This window comes from Penicillium subrubescens (genome assembly GCF_028828155.1).
Source record: "Penicillium subrubescens strain IBT 31985 chromosome Unknown utg000001l_segment0_segment0, whole genome shotgun sequence".
Taxonomy (NCBI): domain Eukaryota; kingdom Fungi; phylum Ascomycota; class Eurotiomycetes; order Eurotiales; family Aspergillaceae; genus Penicillium; species Penicillium subrubescens.
The window spans coordinates 401,142-421,180 of NW_026643151.1; the positions used below are offsets into that span (position 1 = coordinate 401,142).

Below are 20,039 nucleotides of genomic sequence, written 5' to 3' on the forward strand. Positions count from 1 at the left end.
ATAGATATCAAATAGGGATCTTTCAGCTTTCGGGCAAGGATATGCTCTTTTCCGTTGTACTCAACCCTCTCCCGGCCCGTAGTCAACATCCCATATGCCAAGCAGTCTTAACCAAGTTTCCCTGTCAAGGGCAAGATCTAGCTTGTCTAGTTTTCAATTAGAGGGCCGCGGGTGCAGTCGTAGCCGGTAAATCCACCAAACTCGTGGCGTTCAGGAGGCATCCCGTGAGCCGACTCAAAGTTGAAGTGAAAGGATCCAACCGGTTTTCCCAGGCAATCTGCACATGCTCATCCAACTAGAGAATCTCGATCAATCCATGTCCTCGATGGCCTCACGATCCAACAGGTACAGGTCCACCTGGCTGGATTCTTAGCTGCGCGAGACTGAGGTCCCGCCACCACGTCTCTTCGATCTCTTGTCGTCGCGCCACCATATCCTCGTCGTGCTGCCCACTAATGTACTGCATGTTACTACCGTCGCCATCCATATCGAAAACGCCTCGGAAGTCAGTGATCCCGGGCATGCAAATTAACACTCGTCGCCATGAGTCCCCACTACTACCGTCTTTGAAATCGTAGCGAGAGGGGTCGTCCAGGATCTTGTCCTCCCCCGAGACTCCCGCTCCAGGGACCTCAGATTCCACTTCATCTGTTCGTACGGAGCTTTTGTCCCGCTGGTACCAAGCCGGAATCTGGTACCCCTTCTTCCGTGCCCACGCCCACATCGATACCCGCCGCCGTGAGCCGCCTTTCGGCGAGATCTAGGTCGTAGCATGTGCGTAGCCAGAGAGTTCGGCAGCCATCGCTGCTAACGAGACTGATATTTCGCTCGTGTGCTGTCTGTTGCGTGGCTAGCACACGCTTGATCTCCTCGTTAAGTTATGGCGGAGCAGACTCGGACTGTGCACGTTGTTGGATACATATAACGCTCTATTAGCGTGAGACTCTCCCATTCCCAGACGAGTCGCTCCCACTGTTCCCGGCTGTCCCCAATGGCATTATGATCCCACCGGTCCTGCGTGTCAAGGTCAGAATAGAACTGAACCGAACAGGAGATTGGAAAATTAACGGGAAGAAAGATGTCAATTGGGAAGCGGCCTCTTCTTGGAGCGTTACGCCGGACATTAGAGGCCAGGACGCGAGGTGAACTTGAATTGTAGGGGTATGAAAGAAACGAAGAGTAAGAGAACGGATGAAGTACGAAATATCAGGGATTCAGCGCATACAACGCTAATTTAGTCTCCTCTGAGATGCCAAACGCCCAACTTCACCAACACGCCCCGATCAAAGAACCTCCTAAAGCCGAGCTCCATGACCGAAGAACATATCCATTTTCCCTGAACCAGCCCGGGCCCGTAAAATATGGAATATTTTGTCAGGGGCTGGTTATCTATTAATACATGCAAGCAAGAATCATTACTCCAATAACCCCCATATCTACATGTCCATCTCACTCAAAAGTAATCTTCACCACCTTGGCAGGTTCCATAAAGGTGCCCAGCACGGGAGCAACTTGGCCTCCGCTCGTCCCAACATACAGTGTCTTACCATCGCTCGTGAGCCGGCAAGAAGTTGGCCCTGGCATCTGAGTGGAAAGCTGGCCACCAGCCACCAACGAAATCTGTCCATAGGGCGAGATGCGAACAACCGAGTTCTGCGGGTCGGTTGCAATATATGCGGTGCCATCTGAGGCCACGTCCAAGTTATCCGGCAAGAATCCACTGGCGATGATCTCGTAGTCTCCGGCCGGGGTGGCATCCTGATTGACTTGGACACGGCCGAATTGCATGCGGGTGGTGCTGGAGTAGTAGATGTAGTCATCAACCAATTTGAGGCCATTGACACCGAGTGGGAGGGCCTGGCCCTCGGCGGGTAGCATGGTGGTATCATTGAGAGCGATGGAGTATTCGCCGGTCTCGGTGTTGAGTTTCCATGCCACTCCCTTGGGGCTGTCTGCAATCAACACCAAGTGCGACTCCTTGGTGAAAGAAGCCATGCCGTTCAAAGCCTGGGCTTCTGGAAGAGCAGCGATGTGGGAGACTGATGCCATTTGGGTCGCGTCCTCGTTCTCGGTTGCATGAACGTTATTGAAGTCCAGTTTCTGGACCGTGAAGGATCCCGCGGTGGGTTGATATGTCTTTGTGGAGAAGTTGCCCACCACAACGGCAAAGACATCATCATCGATCTCGCTGATTCCAAAGCAACTGGTCGCATTGGCGAAGGAGTGAACTAGCGTTGCATTTCCAGTGACAGTGTCCACAGACCAGACTTCAGGAGTATCCAAACGCGTGAGAAGGACACTCCCGTCAGAGCGCAAGGCAAGATTGTCAATCCAGGATCCATTGTTTGGGAATTGATACAATGTTTCGACCTTGACACTGGGCTCATCATTCCGGTAGAGACTCGCGGGTTCGGCATAGTAGCTTGGCCAGAAGGCCAGTGCCGAGGGGACAGCCGCAAGTAGACCGATTGAAGTGGCGTGGAAATGCATCATGAAACAGGGCAGACCCAGATATGGATTGAGGATGAATGGAAATGTTAACCAGGGATCTTTTTGCGAACTATAAATGAGCGTGTATGACAGATGGGCGGCCCATGTTGACATTGTTGATGTTACATTCCATTCCAGAGCCTGGACTCATGTTTATCTTGGCCTGAGTTTATCCCTACATTCCACACGGACGGCCTTTTTTTGATTCATCATTCATCAAACTTGACAGGCGGATTCATCTTTGATTTGTCCACAGAATTGGTGTTCTATGGTATAGCCGATGTACGTCACTCTTGGCCTTGTCTCGGCATTGCATGTCTTCAGGAACACCTTCGCGTTGACAATTCTCTCGGTTTTTCTGGGCAAAGTTTCTCAACCTATCTCAAGCCCCGTTTTGGGCCGCTTTGCTATACCAAGTGACTAGATACTTCCAAGCATTCAGGATAAAGCCTTGCATCAAAGGGCCATTGTCACGTACTGTAATAATTACTTTCAAGCGCACGGATCCAGGAGTCGAAAATCCATTGTGTAGGACTCCGCGTGCCACGCACCATGAAGTTCCTAACCATGAGTTCAATCCAGTCAACAATAGATCGCACCTGGGTTTTTGGGTCGGCTTTAGCCTCGACCGCAATGGGATCGGACCCAGTCAGATCAGGATTAGGCAATGGAGGCTCAGACTCGATTTCATGGCGCGCTTTGACGGTGTCTGTAAACGTCTTATGCGTTACGCAGGTATTGGGGTCCATGTATAAATGTGCCGCTTTGAGAACAATGATGAACCGAGAGACTTGGATGACTTTGGCCAATCTGGCTGAGTAGTATCATCCATCCGCCATCCATTTGGGCTCCTTCGTTGGACGGCGAGTGCACACAGTAATGCACTTTCCATCTCCAATTTCTCGATCGTCTGGTTCAACAGCTCGACACAAAAAGTCCAAACAGGCTAGATCGATAGGTAGGCGAGGGGTTTCATCAGGAGCAGTACTGGTATATCTGCTACCACTCCTCCACCTCAATGCTTCGTTCCATAAACGATCCCATGCCTGCTGCTGACGTTCCGTGAAGGGGTAGCGGGGGCTTTCCCACTGATGCGGCACTTGGGTACGCGCAAAGACCATCATGACTTGCTGCCATGGGGTTATCCAGTCCTGTGCAATGCTCTTGTTGAACATCATGCTCGGTAGCCAAGATTCATGGATAATTTCATCATCTTCTACCTGGAACGCTGCCGCGTGTATGTCATTGTCGGAGGGTCCTTTGGGTCGGGCTCCTGGATGCATGCGAATAGTTTATCGGGCCTCAGGTCGAAAAAAGGTAGGAGGCTCAGTCTTTTCGCCGAGGCTTCGGACATGCACCATTCGACTTGATAGCCTTCTCTGGTTTGGTCGGCTTGGGAGAGAAAGAGGGTGGACTAGCGTGCGCGGTGGTTTGAGTTTTTTGGACATCACGACTGCGTGGCTTGGACTCGGGAGCAGCATCCGGTATTTTGATCAAAAAGTAGCGAGACTCGCCAGGAACAGCGCCTCTGAGTTTCTGACATGTCACTGGCACAGTATACTGCCGCATGAGGCCCTCATCCACCGTCTTGCTCGATACTTCAGCAGGCTTAAATTTGGGTATTAAAGGCTTGACGTCTCTGTGATCGTCTGACCAATGTTGTCGCATTAATCGGGCTGCCCGGTGGATAATTGTGCAGTGCGCCTCGGGCTTCAGATTGCACAACTTGCCATCTTGATAGACAGTGAGGTTGGTGACAGCCTTCTCACCAGCGGGATGGTCCCGGCGCTCGGCTACACCTTCCCCATCCCGCAAATTTTGGGACACCGTCTTTAGATGAGCTTTTCGTTTCTGGCCATGATCGGGTACTGGATCGGACCGGCCTGTCTTGCACGACTTGCTGGGTGTATCTCGAACAGTGTGGGACCCTGTCTTTGGAGGCGGCGCAATAGAGCTGGCCCTTTTTCGTTTCTGGCTCTGCTTGGGCTCTGAATAGGGTCCGGACAACCTTGCGCGCTTTGCTGGGTTGGATGGGAGAGCCGGAGACCGCTGTAGATGGTTTTTGCTCCACAATAGAATCGTTGCACTGGTCGTAGGCCGGTGATTTGACCGAAGCGGGTCGGGCGGAACGAGCAGGACGACTCCTGTCAAGTCTGATGAAGTGGACAACTCAACGCGTTGAGTGGACGCGAAGTCGCGGTCGGTGGGTCGCATGTAATGGATAGATCCCCCCTGAATTAGGAGACTGTATAGCTGATCAAGTCGACTCGAAATATCGCCCAGAAAACATCTTAAAATTGAAGTCGAGTTTCGGAAATTTGTAGATAGGCTCCGATTTCCCATCGACTGTACTAACTTCCACTGGTTAAAAAGGGGTAGTGACGAAGTGGGTGGGCCCGTGTTCCATACAATTGACCCCGACAACACGTTGAAATCACCTCCTCGATCGTCAGTTAACAGATAATCTTAGATATTATTTAAAGGAGGCTTGGAAAGATCTTTCGAAAAAGTGAGAGTGTAAGTAGACCAGGTTGGACCATTACTTTGCTCTCCAGATCCGACCTGCCACTCCATGTCTACCCACCACCTTATGTACCAAATATGAGCACGCATACGAACTGCACAAGACTTGACTCATGAGGCACTGCGTTCAAGATCCCACGAGGACTTTTTCGCGTTGTATTACGCTTAGAAAGTTGCCGTCCAAGTCCGTTGCGACGCTTCATGACTCGATGGAAACCGGTGCAACAAGAACACTCTTAGACACTCTTCCTAGCCCCGCTGCCAATCCCTTAGCGCAGATTATTTATTGAGTGGAGCTTATCTAAATGGGTTTTATCCTCTCTTTCTGAGATGGCGACAAGGAATCCTTGTATATCCAAATTTACACATCCTGGACAGGAGGAAGATCTGCTTTCTGAGACTCATTATGATCATAACTACTCAAACAGCAACAGGTGACAACTACGATAGGAAAAAAGTAGTGCCACGACCTACTCGAGATACGAAAGAGCCAGAACTTCACTATGGCTTGATAGGAACGGGAAATCAGTTAATAAAGCATGAACCTACAAGGGATAGAATAGCCCCCGAGCTTGGAATACTTTGGTTTGAAATGGGAGCCGCAGGACTAGTGGATTACGTGCCATGTCTTGTGATTCGAGGAATATCTGACTATGCGGACTCTCATAAGAATCAAGGGTGGCAGAAGTACGCAGCAGCAACAGCCGCTGCATATGCGAAAAACATCCTGACTGTCATCACCAGGAATAGCCCCGGAATATCAATATCCTTGTACCAGTGTCAATTCCGGGATATACTCTAAAAAGAACTGTGCGCTGTATCATACTTGTATTGATCAGCCAGGGGAACTCTCCGACTAACTTAGCAAGTTTCCTAGAGAAGGAGACTCAGTCACTAGTCCTCTCTAGAGGAGGTTGGGGATTGCTCAATACCCTTGCTGTACGTCAAACCCTCCCAGCCCGGTGAACCCGGCGATCTGGCAATACCGTTTGCCCGCTTTCCACTCTTCGGGCAGCTATGAAGTTGTCTCTGGAAGTGTTGAATGAATCCCTATCAAGCGTTAAATTGTTTACCTCATCGAAACCGGAACACGCAAGAGCTTCATCTGACTAATCATCGCACGGACTGGAAATGTCAATACTGGACCTCGTACCAATCTACCGGCTTATGGCTTGATGATATCATGACTTGATTCAATGCCTCAAGTATGACGTTGTCTTTGCAGATTCGGCTTTCTTGGTTACCTATTAAAATACGAGCAGTCTGCAAGATACCTATGATGGACTCTTTATCATTTGGGAGAGCCTCTATACAAGGCGGGCTAGCGTGCGTGATGAGATAAGATGAGAGTCTGTTTGTCGAACCGAATTTGCCGAACTTCTCAATGGCTGATTTTTCCCGAGGAATTGACGAGTCTTTAATTTTTGTCAATGAAAACTCTCCATCTCGCGCTAGAAGTCATGCCATGCGAATGCATTGGGAATCACGAGGTCTTTATCCAAATCCAAATTCTTGTCTAAAAAGAGTTGAAAAAAAGATTGATCGCTCCTAGAAGGAGTCTGGGTTCTTATGAATCTAGATACACTGAACGGTTTACCATGAGAAATTTGATCTAGTCCACTCACAACGCATTCTACCAGGACAGTACCTATTAAATATTCTGCTCAGAGGTAAAAAGTTCTTAGCCGGAATACTTTCTTTGGTCTACTTACAGGGCAAATTAGTTTTGGCCACCAGAAAGGGAATCCTTCCTACCCATGACCAGTGTCTGGAGTCGTTTTCGTTAGCACCGATCTTGATTTGTAAGGGCCATTGACGATAATTTCAGAGCTAACAGTAATTTATCAGACGGAATGAGGAATATACCTCCGATTGACTCAGGTTATGCAAGATCTACAACCCTTACCCAACTTTCAACCACTCACAGGATAATACGATCAAAACGAACTACTCGACCTTACACCAGCAGTACATGAATCTTACACGCAAATTAGAGCTAGTCTCTGTGCTTCTCAAACACTTCTTAGTTTTCAAGAACGTTGATCCGAGCGATATTCAAAGCAAAATCTATCAACTGATCAATTATAGCGGTAAAATCTTGAACTATTCACAACGCTCCCTAGTGAAGAGGGGCTGATTTATTTGAAGGAACAGCTGGGGGATAACTGGGAGAAGCAATTACATATCCTTGGTCTTGGGGCATGAAACGCCTCAAGAAATACCATCAGAACTCACGAAACATTAGAACGCCATGGGGTCTGGCAGACAAACTGAAAAGGGTACTCTTTTCTTCGGTTTATTGGCTACGGCTTTCCTAATTGAAGGCTAGGATTGCAGGGAGAGAAACCCAAGAATCCATGATAAACGTAAATGATTGCTCGAATCATACTGCATATCCAAGTTGAGTTTTGAGCCCTACCTTCCGGCGGCAATCTATTCTATTTTCAAGTTAGGAAATTTATGCCGTCGCTCAGTCAGTGGTACTGTAGCAACTCATCTACATTATGCGCCCCAACCTTGGCTTCGAGAATTTTATATTGAACAAATTGAAACTGCTAACTAGAGGGAAGTCATTTCTTGCTATCTTCCAGATGTTTTTCTCGGGGCTCTGTGAAGTGCTTCAAAGGCAGTCTCTCGAAGGGTGTCCGCCGGACCAAAGCTTCTCTGAGGGTAGCAATCCCGGTACAGTAAGTGGGGCCGTCGTGAATCATAAGATCAGCTTTGAAATTCACTTTCCCATTAACTCCTATGTTATCCGGAAGTATAATTCGTGTTGTATGGGACAATATCGCCTTGTGGCGAAGTACTTATGCATCCAGAATGAATCGGTGTGAGTTGTCGGTCTAGACCGCCGGAACTCTCGTATACCCCAGTACCCCGCCCTTATCACTAACCTTGTTTGTCCCAAGTTGACTGCTCACCTTGGAAAGTAAAATCAGAGAGCCGTTTTCTACTCTTCAAAAAGCACAAAGTCGTACTTGGAGACATAACATGTAAGGCAGCAGTCAGTAGTTCTTGCTGCGATAGCTGTAATAGAGCAACTACTTTAACATGCCACATATTCTAATCGTCTTAGGTTGAGGACGGATCAGGAAGAAAAATATACCTCCACGTTATCGTACCAAAAGTAGTGAAAGTAGATACATGTCAGTTAATGACAATCCGACTGGGTTCAAATAGCGAGATGCTGTGTATATCGATGATTGGAAGATGGAAGACGTGGGTATGCAAGGGAGTGATTGAGGACGTATCAGCCCTTTCTGTAAGGCAGAGTCTGCAACTTTCTGCTTTTGATAGTTTGTTGCAAGCTAGAGACTAAACTAGGATCGATACATAAGCGGCCCCTTACAGAAATTACGATTGTTACGGACCCTTGCGGGGCGAGGGTTCGCCCTCCACCTGAACGATATCATATGTTTACAATCTTAGCGGTCAGCTTTTGACACACGTTTCCCAACAACCATTTTGCCTGAATCTATATGATCTACCGAGTATCGGATCTAATCAGCTCTTTGCTGAATAGAAGGTCTTCACAGTCCTAATTTCCGAAAAAGTTGCGACAGCATTAGAAAGGATAGGTGAAACCGGAGTTGAACAGGTCTATAAGAATAGCAATGTTTACAAAGGCCTGGCAGGTTATGCAGGCATACTATCCGACTATTGACGCCATGTGGCCGGAACACGGCTCCCAGGCTGGGAAACCTTACTTGAAACCACAACCAAACATAATCAATAACCACGTGATTTCGTATCGTATTCAAAATTAGAAGAGACCGATTGAGCCGGAGGACCAATCAATAATGAAATATATAATTCGCTCATACAATTTATCTTACATTCATGATATGGCATACTATTTAAATCAATCAGAATCCATATGATCAGCCGTTTATTTGCTTAAAAACACCACGAACCCAAGCACAAATACTCTATAGTTTTGTTATTTGATTTACATACGCAACTCAATAACTGCGCACTGCCTAACATTCCATTACTCTTCATCATCGCACAACCTTGCTTAGAACGATTCATAGGGTGGCGGTGTGATACATATTACCTAATTCGGACATATTTGTGCCCGATCAGTAAGGGGATGATGCGGATGATGTAAAAGGCGAAACGAACGTTGCCAAAGGATAGCCGCTATCGTTCGCCGCACGGTAGGTTCAAAATCACAGCATCATGAAAATGTGATACATGCAGTACAGCGTACCATCCTGTGGCGTACATGACTAGAGTTCTAGCAAATAATTGAAGAAAAGAGCTTATTTACTATTGGCTTAGAAGTATTGCCTAGTTTAGACACGGTTGATATCATGACATTGACGCCGAGCGGGTTCGTTTGCGGGGCCGTGCGCCGCGAGTTATATAACTACGACATTCTGCTAATATATTCTTCAAACTGCCCACTCCGATAAATTTGTCTATCACCTTTGGTACAACATGGAATCCAGAAGAAGATCAAGCCTTACGGCTCTGGACAGACCTGATCAATGGATGATCGAGCAGGGTATGGCAGGCCATGTGCTGCCTATCCTTGACCAGACAGGAAAGACGGTCGTCAAAGTGTTTCCCCCGAAACCGTCTGAAATAGTGCAAAATAAGAAGGCTATCCAAGCAGTGGGTAATCGTAAGAAGCTCTTTGCCCGTGAAAGAGAAGGCTGGGTCGGGTATGTGTCTCATAACCACTTGATTATTGAAATCAGAACAGCAAAGCTGATATGGCGTTTGACTGGACTACAGCTACGTCGAATGGGAGAATTACCCCAAAAAGAAGGCTCAAGCCCACAAAATCTTGACTTCGCAAACCTTTCCACCTTGTCCCGATTTTCAATGGGGACCAATCCCGGGGACTAATCCCGTACTCACTGGCGATGATTTCAAAGCCTGGCATGCAGCTCTAGGTGGAGAGCTTGCCCCTGTTGCGGATGATTCTTGGAAGACGGTGCTGGAAGAGAAACATCCTGAAATGCTTCACTTGTTGCAGTTCCCTTACAATGGGGAGCCACCAAAGCGACTGGTGGCCGCAAAGGCAATAACTCCAAACTCTCTTCATTTCGTGCGCAACCATGGCGGCATTCCGATCATCGATGCGGACAAATTTGAGCTGAAGCTAGACGGACTCGTGAAATCACCTAAAACATATACAATGGAGGAATTGATGGATGAGACTAAGTTCCCACGTATGGAAAAGACAATCACGATGCAATGTTCGGGAACCCGCCGCATCGAGCAAATTGCGTTGTATGCTGGCCAGGGTGACGAAGTGCCACAAGCTCCTTGGGCCGAGGGAGCTATTGGTACCGCACGGTATAAGGGTATCAGCTTGAAGAAGGTGATTAAAGATTGCGGTGGTCTGATCGATCATGCCAAACACCTTGAACTTTATGGTGCCGAGACCTACGTCAAGGACCTCGAAGTGGGCAATTATGTTGTTAGCGTGCCTTGGTCCAAGGTCAAGGCTAACGAGGTTATCCTCGCTTGGGAAATGAATGGCGAGGTGCTCCCTAAGATCCATGGTTATCCGCTACGAGTTATTGTGATGGGGTATATCGGGGCTCGAAGTGTTAAGTGGCTATACCGCATCAAAGCCATCAAAAGTCCAACCCTCGCGCCCGTCCAATCCAGGGAATATCTCTACTTCAATCAGCAGGTGGGCAAGTACAACCTGCGCCCTATAGACGGCATCCAAATCCAGGAGATGCCTGTCAGTTCAGCGATCATGTCTCCCTGGACAAAGCAAGTGATTATGCATGACGGCAAAATCCACTGCAAGGGCTGGGCGTATTCCGGTGGCGGAAGATGGCCGGAACGTGTCGAGCTCTCTGCCGACGGGGGTTTCAATTGGTATGCCGTACCGGAAGCCCAGTTATCCCCAAAGGGTAAGTGGACCTGGCGAACCTGGGAAATTGATCTGCCCTGCGATGTGGAAGGGTGGATTGAGATCGTTTGCAGGTGTTGGGATAACTCTCTCAATACACAGCCATTAAATGTGCGAGCGGCATGGAACTGGGGACTTCATGTCACGTCTTCGGCCCATCGCATCAAAGTGTATAGCGTCAACAAAGCACGAACGCTCACTCAGTTGAAGCTGTCGCAATTCGAGAAGCACAATATCGATTTGGCTCCTCTCACCCGTTATGATGCTGTCCCTGGAATGACTGACGCGGAATTGGGAGAATACTGGGAGGCCTATCCTCGCGACGTTGATGAGTGAAGTCTCTCTACTCTTCTCATGGAAAGGATCTGCAAGCTTCTTAGGTAGTATGATCGATTAATGGTATCACGATGTTGGTTGTTTTGCAAATGAATTCTTTTTGACTATCCAGGACTTGTCCCCTCGTTTCTGTTTAGAGCTAATTTTCTAATTTTCGCGTCTTCCTGATTATGAGGTCCAATGTGTAGTGCTCGAAACGTAAGCAACTCATGTTGTAACTCGATATTCGAATATTTTCTATTCATATCTTTCGATTCAAAACCTTGGTAGAAAGGTGCACGATGTCAGGCCACTGAGCTCATTATAACCTATAAACTTGACCGACCAAATAAGAGCTGAAGTGGAGGGAAAAATACACACGCCGATTTTCTGCCGTTGGAAAAGGGAATGCTTAGTCAAGCATGATCAATAACTTAACGTTAACTAGTTAACTAACTAGTTAACTAACTTAGTTACAGTAGTTACTGTAGACCCATGATTGCTGGTGGCCTGGGAATATCAATCTTGTAAATCAAAATAAGTCCAGACCTTTATATTTTCTCGCGGTAAACAAAATGCAACTCATATGAGGCCCAGTTGATCTCCAATCAACAATTTGTGAAGATATATATGCGGGAGAAATTGGGCCCGCTAGCTCTTCGTATCTAAATACAACCGAGCTATAGATCATCTCTGCCCCTGTAACATGCATGGACTGCCATTTGATGAAACGCCCACTAGGTATTCGCACATCCGAACGCCATTATACCCAGTCCATATGGATATTGGATATTCTCTGAGACCAGAACGAATACCACTTTTTTTATTCGATAGAAGTGTCATGCTTTTTTTCCCGATATTGTTGGATATCTTTAAGGATGTTGCTCCTTTAATGATGTTGTCGGAAAAGGGAACCCGACCGTGCGTTCCACCAAAAGCTTGGAGTTTTCCATAGTATCCTTTTAAAATGGCATTGGAAATCATGTTGTATTTTTACCCTTAGGTTCAGGTCGATCAGATGTTGGCCAAACGGAGTGGGACCTGAGACTGAAAGGTTGTTTTAAAGGAAAGGAGGAGCAGGGTAATGTTAGCTGTATTGATTACAAGTCAAATACATACCTAAAGTTACTATGTAATATATGTATAAAACATTACTTCTGCAACAAGCAGCGGCCTCCGTATGAACCCTTAGTATAGACTAGTGTCTCTTGGCGTACTAGGCAGGAAAAACGATCGAAGGTTGGAGGTTGCACCGATTTCGCGACGTACTGTATTGGGACCCCTATACTTGGCACGAAAGACAGGCAAAAGCTCGTGCACTTTCGTGAGATGCATTTATTTGTCGGGGATGGACATAGCTATGGGTATAGATAGAATTCGGGGCTTTCAAGTTCACAAGGGCACCCCCGACGACTCTCAACAGAAGCAGAAGAGCATGTAGGATAATGGAACATTATATAGACAGACGAGTATCATGTCACTATGAAAATCGGTCATAATTTGGAAGAAACAAAAGGATAAGGACGGTAGCGGGTTTCGAACGCCAGATTTCCAGCAGCAAAAACCCAACTTTGGGCGGCGGCCTGGCTCGTTACGTTCAGTGCACCCTCCCCGTTTTGGGCGCCAATTAGAATCGGCTGGGAGGATGCGGTCTGCTAGACCACCTGGTCGGTTTTTGAAATTCTGTTACCACAGCAGCTCAGCGCCAAGGCAAGCTCCCGGGCTACTGGACTTTCTAGGTTCCCCTCCGCGACTTACGATTCGCAACACACTCGAGAGCCTCGGTGCCGTCAGAAATATCCAACAGTCAATATGCCACAGAGAAAAGGTGATGAATTCGGTCTTGCCCAGGTGCGTCGATAAGTCTAGAAGGAGGTAGTCATCCAGTGGATGGTGTTTGCTGGTTGATCCCCAACGCACCGTCCACCTTCTACAAGTAAGAGGCACGCTAACTCTCAACCCTTCTAGGCTTTGGCCGACATCGCAAAGTATATACCTTGATTCTATTTGCATAATTACGCTATCTGACATGAACAACAGGGGGGAACAAACTGCGTCGGCACTGGAGAACCACCTCAACGCTCTCGAAGGCAAAATGGACGAGCTGCTGGCCTTCTTCGAGGGACAAGATGCATCGCAACAGGAAACGAACGACGCAGTTCCACCAAACTCAAAGGCACAAGAAGAGAAGATCAAACCTGAGGAGCCGAGCCGTTGAACAACCCCTCCATGTGGAATTGACCATCGGGTCCCTTCTCGACCACCCCCACCTCCGTGATAATCCCATCGATCAAGGCCGCCGGCGTGATATCAAAGGCAGGGTTCCACACATTGATTCCCGGGGCAGCGATGCAGACAGTCTCCAGGGTGACGTTGCCATCGACCGCGGTGGCTCCAGCGCGAGGACCCTTGATGCTGGTCATCTCCGATGCCGGACGTTGCTCAATCACAATATCGCTCCCTGACTTGGTGGCCAGATCGATGGTGGTGCGGGGCGCAGCGACCAGGAACTTCACTCCGTGGTACTTGGCGAGGACGGCCAGACTGTATGTGCCGATCTTGTTGGCCGTGTCTCCGTTGGCCGCCACGCGGTCTGCGCCTACCACAATGGCATTGACTCCGACCTTGGCGTCTGCTAGCAATGCCGCCGCCATGGAATCCGTGATCAGTGTAGCAGGAATCTTATCGTGAACCAATTCAAAGGCCGTCAGGCGGGAGCCTTGGTTGTAGGGTCTTGTCTCTGAGCAGTAGGCGTGGCGTAGAACATTCTTGGACGAGAGCGAGCGGATGACTCCCAGGGCAGTGCCGTAGCCGGACGTGGCGAGGGAGCTGTAGAGTGAGATGGTTAGCATCCACGATCAAAGCACCTGTACGATCGACTTGAAGAGTGCGCTCCCACCCAGTATTGCAGTGCGTCAAAACCGCGACATCAGTGGCACCAGGCTTCGTAGCATTGGCCATAATCCACTCCGCACCGTTATGTCCAATGCGCTGGTTATCATCCAAATCCTTGCCCATCATATCCTCCGCACCCTGAATAAACACAGCCACCACACTCTGACCCGTAGCCTCCGTCTGCCCAGCCTGGGTAGTCACCACGGCGCTCAGCTTCTGCGCCGCATCCGCCAAGTTCACCGCAGTGGGGCGACTAGTAACAAGATAATCCAGCTTCTGCGCAATTAACGCTTTCGTCTCCTCCGCCGAAGGAGGGATCCTGTCAGCAGCACGCAGCGCATGCAATTCCGAGGCGAGTGCCAGCATGGCCACGATGGCAATGGCGGGTGCGCCTCGGACCTTCATGTCCTTGATCGCATTCCATCCATCCTCGGCGGTCTGGATCGGGATGTATTTCTCGACGAAGGGGAGCTGCAATTGGTCCAGGATTTCCAGGTGGCCCTGGCTGTACTTGATGGCTTGCAACATGGTCGCGGGATGTGTGAGAGGTGAAGTGGGACAAGAGCTGTTCCGTGTCTCTTTTTTTTTTCTTCTGAGCCCCGCGGCGTGTTGGAAATGCGCCCCGCGATTTGATAACGGATCTCTGCCTCAGGCATGAAGACTGACACGGAAATGCTGCTTAGTAAAACATGGTGCGCACCAATTGGATATCAACAAGTCTGAATTGCTATAAAGCCCCTATCTGGCAATTTATGTGGGCATAAAAATGACTAATACATGCGGGTTTACAATATCCCTTCTCCGGGATCCACTGCTGCTTCTGTTCCGACAGACTGTGTCGGAACAGAAGCAGCAATGGATCCCGGAGAACGGAGATAATATTAGACCGCTTGCATTAACTAGCTAGGGGCTTTATAGCAATTTAACTTAACTAACTATGTGGGTATAATAATGATTACGTTAATACATGCGGGTCTATAACTAAATAACTAACTAGTATCTCCGTTCCCCGTTCTCCACTGCTGCTTCTGTTCCGTCAGGATTATCAGTGCCTCAGGCTTTTAACACCAACAATGAACAGAGTAGTCCATCTGAATGGCTCTGAAAGGAAAGGAGCTGAGAATCCTAGGTAGTAACTAAGGAAGAATGAATGGGAAGGTGATACGGAGGCTGTCGGATAAGCTTAATCCCAACCCTATCTGATCTGATAAAAGCGAACGAAACTAGTACACAGATCCCCACGGATCTGTCTAGCAGCCTCAATCAGGTTCAAATCAATACTTTGGGAAAGTAACAAAGTTCCAACTCTTACCACTTCTAATCAACTGCTGATCCACACCCTTGGTGCCACTGCTAACATAGAGAAACTTGGTAAAGGCAACTTCACTATAGTAAGTGAAGGAGACATGTGCCGGAAGAAAAGCAACGTCACCCATGTTCAATTGCATAACGGGATAAATCACCAATCTTGATCGACAACACGCCCTCGAGGACCTCAAAAGCAGCCGCGCCAGCGAGAACCCACCGGCGTGGGTTACTTTTGGTCTGCCAGCTGATAGTCAGGGTCAAGAGAGTATAGTTCTTATCCTGGGCTTGCTTTGGGGATACCAGTGGCTGGACGATCTGATACCCATGCTGGGAGTTGAGATACATTGGTCCGTAGCTGTTTGCGATTAAGTACGGCTGGCCTGGGGTACCGAGTTTATGGGCACCAGTGTGCCATTCACTGTCACCGATGGGAGCAGTGCCGTTGACTAGATCACGCCGGGGTTTGAAGTCGAGTTCGGCGTATATGTCGTATTTCTGTAGGGCAGAGATTGTGGAAGCACCTGGGCCAGTTGTGGGAGAACTGTTGGTGGATTGAGGGACGTAAGGAGTGTCTGTTCCAGAGGTATAGTTTGTGCCGAGGGCATAGAAGAGATCCCTGTTACACTCTATATTAACAAAGACATGTTCCAATGTGGGCATTACTCTGCTATAACTCACTCAAAGCCACCGGGAACAATCACACCAACCATCTCGGTGTCAGGATCGAGAATTTGGAAGGTGTGCGTGGTGTTCCTCGTCACAGATCCATAGTCTCCCCGTGTGAGGACACGAGCTTGCTGCTCATTATCACCTTTCTGAGCCCAGAGCTGGAAGCGGCCCTTGAACGAGAAGAAATTCTCATAATGCTTACGGTGAATATGCGGGAGCACGCCCAATGAACCGCTAGAAGGGGCATTGGTGTTCATCAAAGTGAAAACATTCCCGGATGAGGGCCCGGTTACGGTGAATCTATATAGCTAGCTATCAATTGTCACTGCATGAGAGTTCGCATAGTGAGGGATGACGTATGATTGAGGCGAGGACGGCGCATTGTCAAGATACAGGTCCTCCAGTGTTAGCTGGGCATGTACCAGGCCAGTGCTGAGCGATGCTAATAGCAGTAAGGAAGATGTCAACATTATGAGAGGTTGCAATATTTCAGAGGATCTGATTAGGGGGATATCTAGTGCTGTCTCCAGATTATAGGGTTAACTTGCATGTGGGACATCCAGTCCGGAATTCCCGGGCCAAGTCTCCATGGACAAGAAACTTCCATGTATCCCCCAGGGCCAAGATGGCCCCCTTGACGAAATTCTCTACTCATATGGAGCATCCGCGTTTAAGGTCTGTCACGATTGTTGACCAGATAAAAGCACAGACTCGGCAATTCCGGATCGACATAGTCTTCAGGAACCCGCTCCATGCCGAGCGGGTTGAAGACTGCCAAGTTCGGTTGCACATGTCTGTATCCACAGACGATGATCGGCAACGATATTTGCCGATAGTGTTTGACATGGAAGACTCTTTGGTGAGTAGCAGTGCAGGTATATATCTGATGTTCTGTTGCACCTCGATGTATCTGAATGACATGGACGAGAGCCTCTAACAATAAGGATGTAGCAGGGATTTCTTGCAATATGCTGCAGGACGCAGGGACCGGAACCACGTTTCAAATGACATTAGCCTATGTCGGAAGATCTCCGGAAAGGCATTGTTAGTACAGTAGACTGTGCCTGTACGAGAACGGACTATCGCACCCGAAGGACCAGGGTAGCAAAATATTCAGATATAGGAATGCTATTGCCTGGAATATCCCAAGCGAATTCGAAGGTAACAAAGTTGACCACCGTAACATGGTTGTGTTTAGTAACAGCCACCAAGCCTCCCGAAGCCGACTCCACTTGCCGATGATGCCGATATTGTTGGGGTCCTCCGGATTCCATTCGGCTTCGGGGACAATCATCCGGAAAAGCCCATCAAATCACATCATAAGCTGAAGCCTCGATTCAGGTTTCTCTAGCGAAGACACAATTGATCAAAATTATGTTGTTCTATATTCATGAAGCTATGTAAAGTAAATCATTCAAGAGATATCATCAGGTTCAACAGGCAGGCCAAGTCATTACATTATCCAGTCCCCAACCAAGACTAGAGTGATGGCACAGGGATGCCTTCAAACCCTTTTTGCCCAGGCTTGCGGTTCTCCACAATGACCTGCAAACCCCGTCGCCCACAGTAGCCATCATTGCCAGCGGTGCGATCGACAGTCTGGAAGGAACCTCCACCATCCTGGCTGCCATTGGGGACCCATACCGTCTCCTGCACACGTTGACCAGGCATCTCGGTGCGACGGGGATTATACCATGGCAGACCGACAAGTTGGTTACCGATATTGTGGATGAGCGAGTACAGCCGCTCCCACCGACGGGTGATTCCCAGCCATGACAGAGTTCGACCATCATAAGCAGTGCGCACGTACGGATTCATGTAGATGCCCGTGTCAGTCGTATCGTCTTCCCCAGCCCGTGGAACTTGGATATCCGCATGAATGAGACAGCATTCGGATCCTTCCCAGAAAAGATCAGGTCCAGAGCGGAAACGCGCCGGGGTGGTACCTCCAGGCAACGGGTCCTGGAAATACTTGGCGTCAAAGGCTACCATGCCGCCCCAGCAGCTGCGGACTCGAACGGCATCTTTGCCTTGCAACACGTCTTTTCGACTGTCATGGTTGCCAGCAGTGGAAAACCAGGGGAAGAACGGCAATCCCATGGAGTACCCCTCAAGATCGCGCGTGGCATAAGTGTCGTAGAATTTAAAGGGGTTATCGAAGTCGACGGCGCATGCGGCACGATACTGAGCCTCGCCTTGCTCGTTGGCATTGGTGGAGAAAAGTAGTTGCAGCGCATCTATAGGGTCGAAGAGGATATCATTTAGGTAAAGAAGTTTGTCGTATCGAATCTCAGGGCGGTCGTTTAGTGGCTTTAGCGCTCGATTTCGAAGTTCTGCCAGATACTCAATGCGCTTCACCCGCTTCTCTCCCCCGGGAATTGTCACGAATGGGATTGTCTTGAGATCCAGATGTTCTTCGAAAACGATTGCCTTTGCGCTGGGAATCTGCTGCTCCAGTTCTCGCAACGCGGCTTGCCCTTCTTCCCCGCTGTCATTCTCGTATATGCTCACAAACACATTCTTGCCCCCAAGGAGGTCAATAAGCTGTAGTAGCTGTGTACCCCATTGTCCTCGTGCGAGATCACCACCGCGGTCGTATAGACTTGCTGCGATGAACACCTTCTTGTTGTGTGGGTTTCCTCTGCCGGCAACGTTCCCATCCAACGCGGATTTCCGTAGCGTAGCGTAATGCGCAGGCGGGTGGGTATATGAAGGCGTAAAAATTGACGCAAAGAGAACGAGGGCGAAGACGATTCCGAAAATGACATGGACGTGGCAGCATCGGCGGCGGAAGAAGAGGCGTCGCGCGCAAGTTGGGCGCGCAGCACTGACGAGGATGGGTCGGGCATTAGACTTCAGGCGTCGGTATCCGGACGAAGAGAAGAGTCGAGACAGCCAAGGTAGTCGCCGTGCACCTAGCCTAGACGTGGAGGGAATCTGGGACTCGAAATCATCATCGTCTAGATTAAAAGTGCCATCCGAGTCGGCCGACGAGCGAGAGCCGAGCTCGTACTCATCTGGGTGTAGCAGACGGGCTGACATGATAGGGAAGGAGCAATGAATATAAACGCAGTGGAATGGCCCTTTTCAACCCATCTCTCCGGTAAACTCAGCAGCGGGGAACTTCGTTGTGAAGTTTGCTCAATGATAGGAGCTTTCCCCCGTGAATCTTGAGATGTTGGACACAGCCCGGGATTGTCGCCTCAGGCACTAATCTTAGGACGGAACAGAAGCAGCAGTGGATACCGGAGAACGGAGATACTAGTTGACTAACTTAGTTATAGACCCACATGGATTAGTCATTATTATGCCCACATAACGTAGTTCCCGGCTTACCTGATAACCCGGTTAACCCGATAACCCCCTCCAAATTCGCGTCTTCCTACCAACACACCAACTTCAACCACCTACCATGCCACCAATCCGCTCTGAATCCTGGCTAAAATCGGCCAATCAGGAGGGCAAGATTCAATTAGCCCTCCAAGATATTAAAGAGGGTCGAATCAAATCTTTACACGCAGCGACGAAGCTATATGATATACCCTACGCTACCCTGCATGCGCGCTCTTCCGGAGTAGCCCCACGCGTCGATACACGATGGCATCGTCATAAATTGACCCAATTGGAAGAGGATTCGCTAGCTGAGTGGATTATATCTATGGATACGCGTGGTGCAGCCCCTAGGCCCTCTACCGTACGCGATATGGCCAATATTCTACTAGCTGCGCGTGGTGAGAGCCCACCGGCTACTGTTGGCAAAAATTGGCCATCTTCTTTCGTTCAACGGCGCGATGAGCTTCGATCATGCTTTTCTAAGCGATATGACTATCATCGCGCTCTTAACGAGGATCCAAAGGCTATAAACGAGTGGTTTTCGATGGTACAACGCGCGATTGAGGAGAACGGTATCCAATCAGAGGATATCTACAACTTTGATGAGACTGGATTCGCAATGGGC

General features: G+C 48.8%; 8 protein-coding genes across 8 annotated transcripts; 2 read left to right on the forward strand and 6 right to left on the reverse strand.

The window, feature by feature from the left end:
* Positions 1–331: 331 nt before the first annotated feature.
* Positions 332–724, reverse strand: N7473_000102 (uncharacterized protein; the record flags this gene model as incomplete). Its single annotated transcript, XM_057146042.1, has 1 exon — positions 332–724. The coding sequence occupies one exon, from the start codon at positions 722–724 to the stop codon at positions 332–334; it is 393 nt and encodes a 130-aa protein (XP_057013928.1).
* Positions 725–1,449: 725 nt separating this feature from the next.
* On the reverse strand, positions 1,450–2,490 carry N7473_000103 (uncharacterized protein; the record flags this gene model as incomplete). The annotated part of the gene is made up of 1 exon (XM_057146043.1): positions 1,450–2,490. The coding sequence occupies one exon, from the start codon at positions 2,488–2,490 to the stop codon at positions 1,450–1,452; it is 1,041 nt and encodes a 346-aa protein (XP_057013929.1).
* A 1,326-nt stretch (positions 2,491–3,816) lies between these two features.
* On the reverse strand, positions 3,817–4,704 carry N7473_000104 (uncharacterized protein; the record flags this gene model as incomplete). Its single annotated transcript, XM_057146044.1, has 1 exon — positions 3,817–4,704. One exon carries the CDS (start codon positions 4,702–4,704, stop codon positions 3,817–3,819), a length of 888 nt encoding a protein of 295 aa, XP_057013930.1.
* A 4,752-nt stretch (positions 4,705–9,456) lies between these two features.
* N7473_000105 (sulfite oxidase) lies at positions 9,457–11,230 on the forward strand (the record flags this gene model as incomplete). The annotated part of the gene is made up of 2 exons (XM_057146045.1): positions 9,457–9,683; positions 9,757–11,230. The coding sequence occupies 2 exons, from the start codon at positions 9,457–9,459 to the stop codon at positions 11,228–11,230; spliced, it is 1,701 nt and encodes a 566-aa protein (XP_057013931.1).
* A 1,791-nt stretch (positions 11,231–13,021) lies between these two features.
* Positions 13,022–13,427, forward strand: N7473_000106 (uncharacterized protein; the record flags this gene model as incomplete). The annotated part of the gene is made up of 3 exons (XM_057146046.1): positions 13,022–13,060; positions 13,178–13,197; positions 13,250–13,427. 3 exons carry the CDS (start codon positions 13,022–13,024, stop codon positions 13,425–13,427), a joined length of 237 nt encoding a protein of 78 aa, XP_057013932.1.
* Positions 13,402–14,632, reverse strand: N7473_000107 (S-methyl-5-thioribose-1-phosphate isomerase; the record flags this gene model as incomplete). The annotated part of the gene is made up of 2 exons (XM_057146047.1): positions 13,402–14,038; positions 14,109–14,632. The coding sequence occupies 2 exons, from the start codon at positions 14,630–14,632 to the stop codon at positions 13,402–13,404; spliced, it is 1,161 nt and encodes a 386-aa protein (XP_057013933.1).
* Positions 14,633–15,378: 746 nt separating this feature from the next.
* Positions 15,379–16,551, reverse strand: N7473_000108 (cupin domain-containing protein; the record flags this gene model as incomplete). The annotated part of the gene is given in 4 exon segments (XM_057146048.1): positions 15,379–15,490; positions 15,537–16,028; positions 16,091–16,389; positions 16,408–16,551. 4 exon segments carry the CDS (start codon positions 16,549–16,551, stop codon positions 15,379–15,381), a joined length of 1,047 nt encoding a protein of 348 aa, XP_057013934.1.
* Positions 16,552–17,560: 1,009 nt separating this feature from the next.
* N7473_000109 (glycosyltransferase family 69 protein) lies at positions 17,561–19,123 on the reverse strand (the record flags this gene model as incomplete). The annotated part of the gene is made up of 1 exon (XM_057146049.1): positions 17,561–19,123. The coding sequence occupies one exon, from the start codon at positions 19,121–19,123 to the stop codon at positions 17,561–17,563; it is 1,563 nt and encodes a 520-aa protein (XP_057013935.1).
* Between the last annotated feature and the right edge of the window lie 916 nt (positions 19,124–20,039).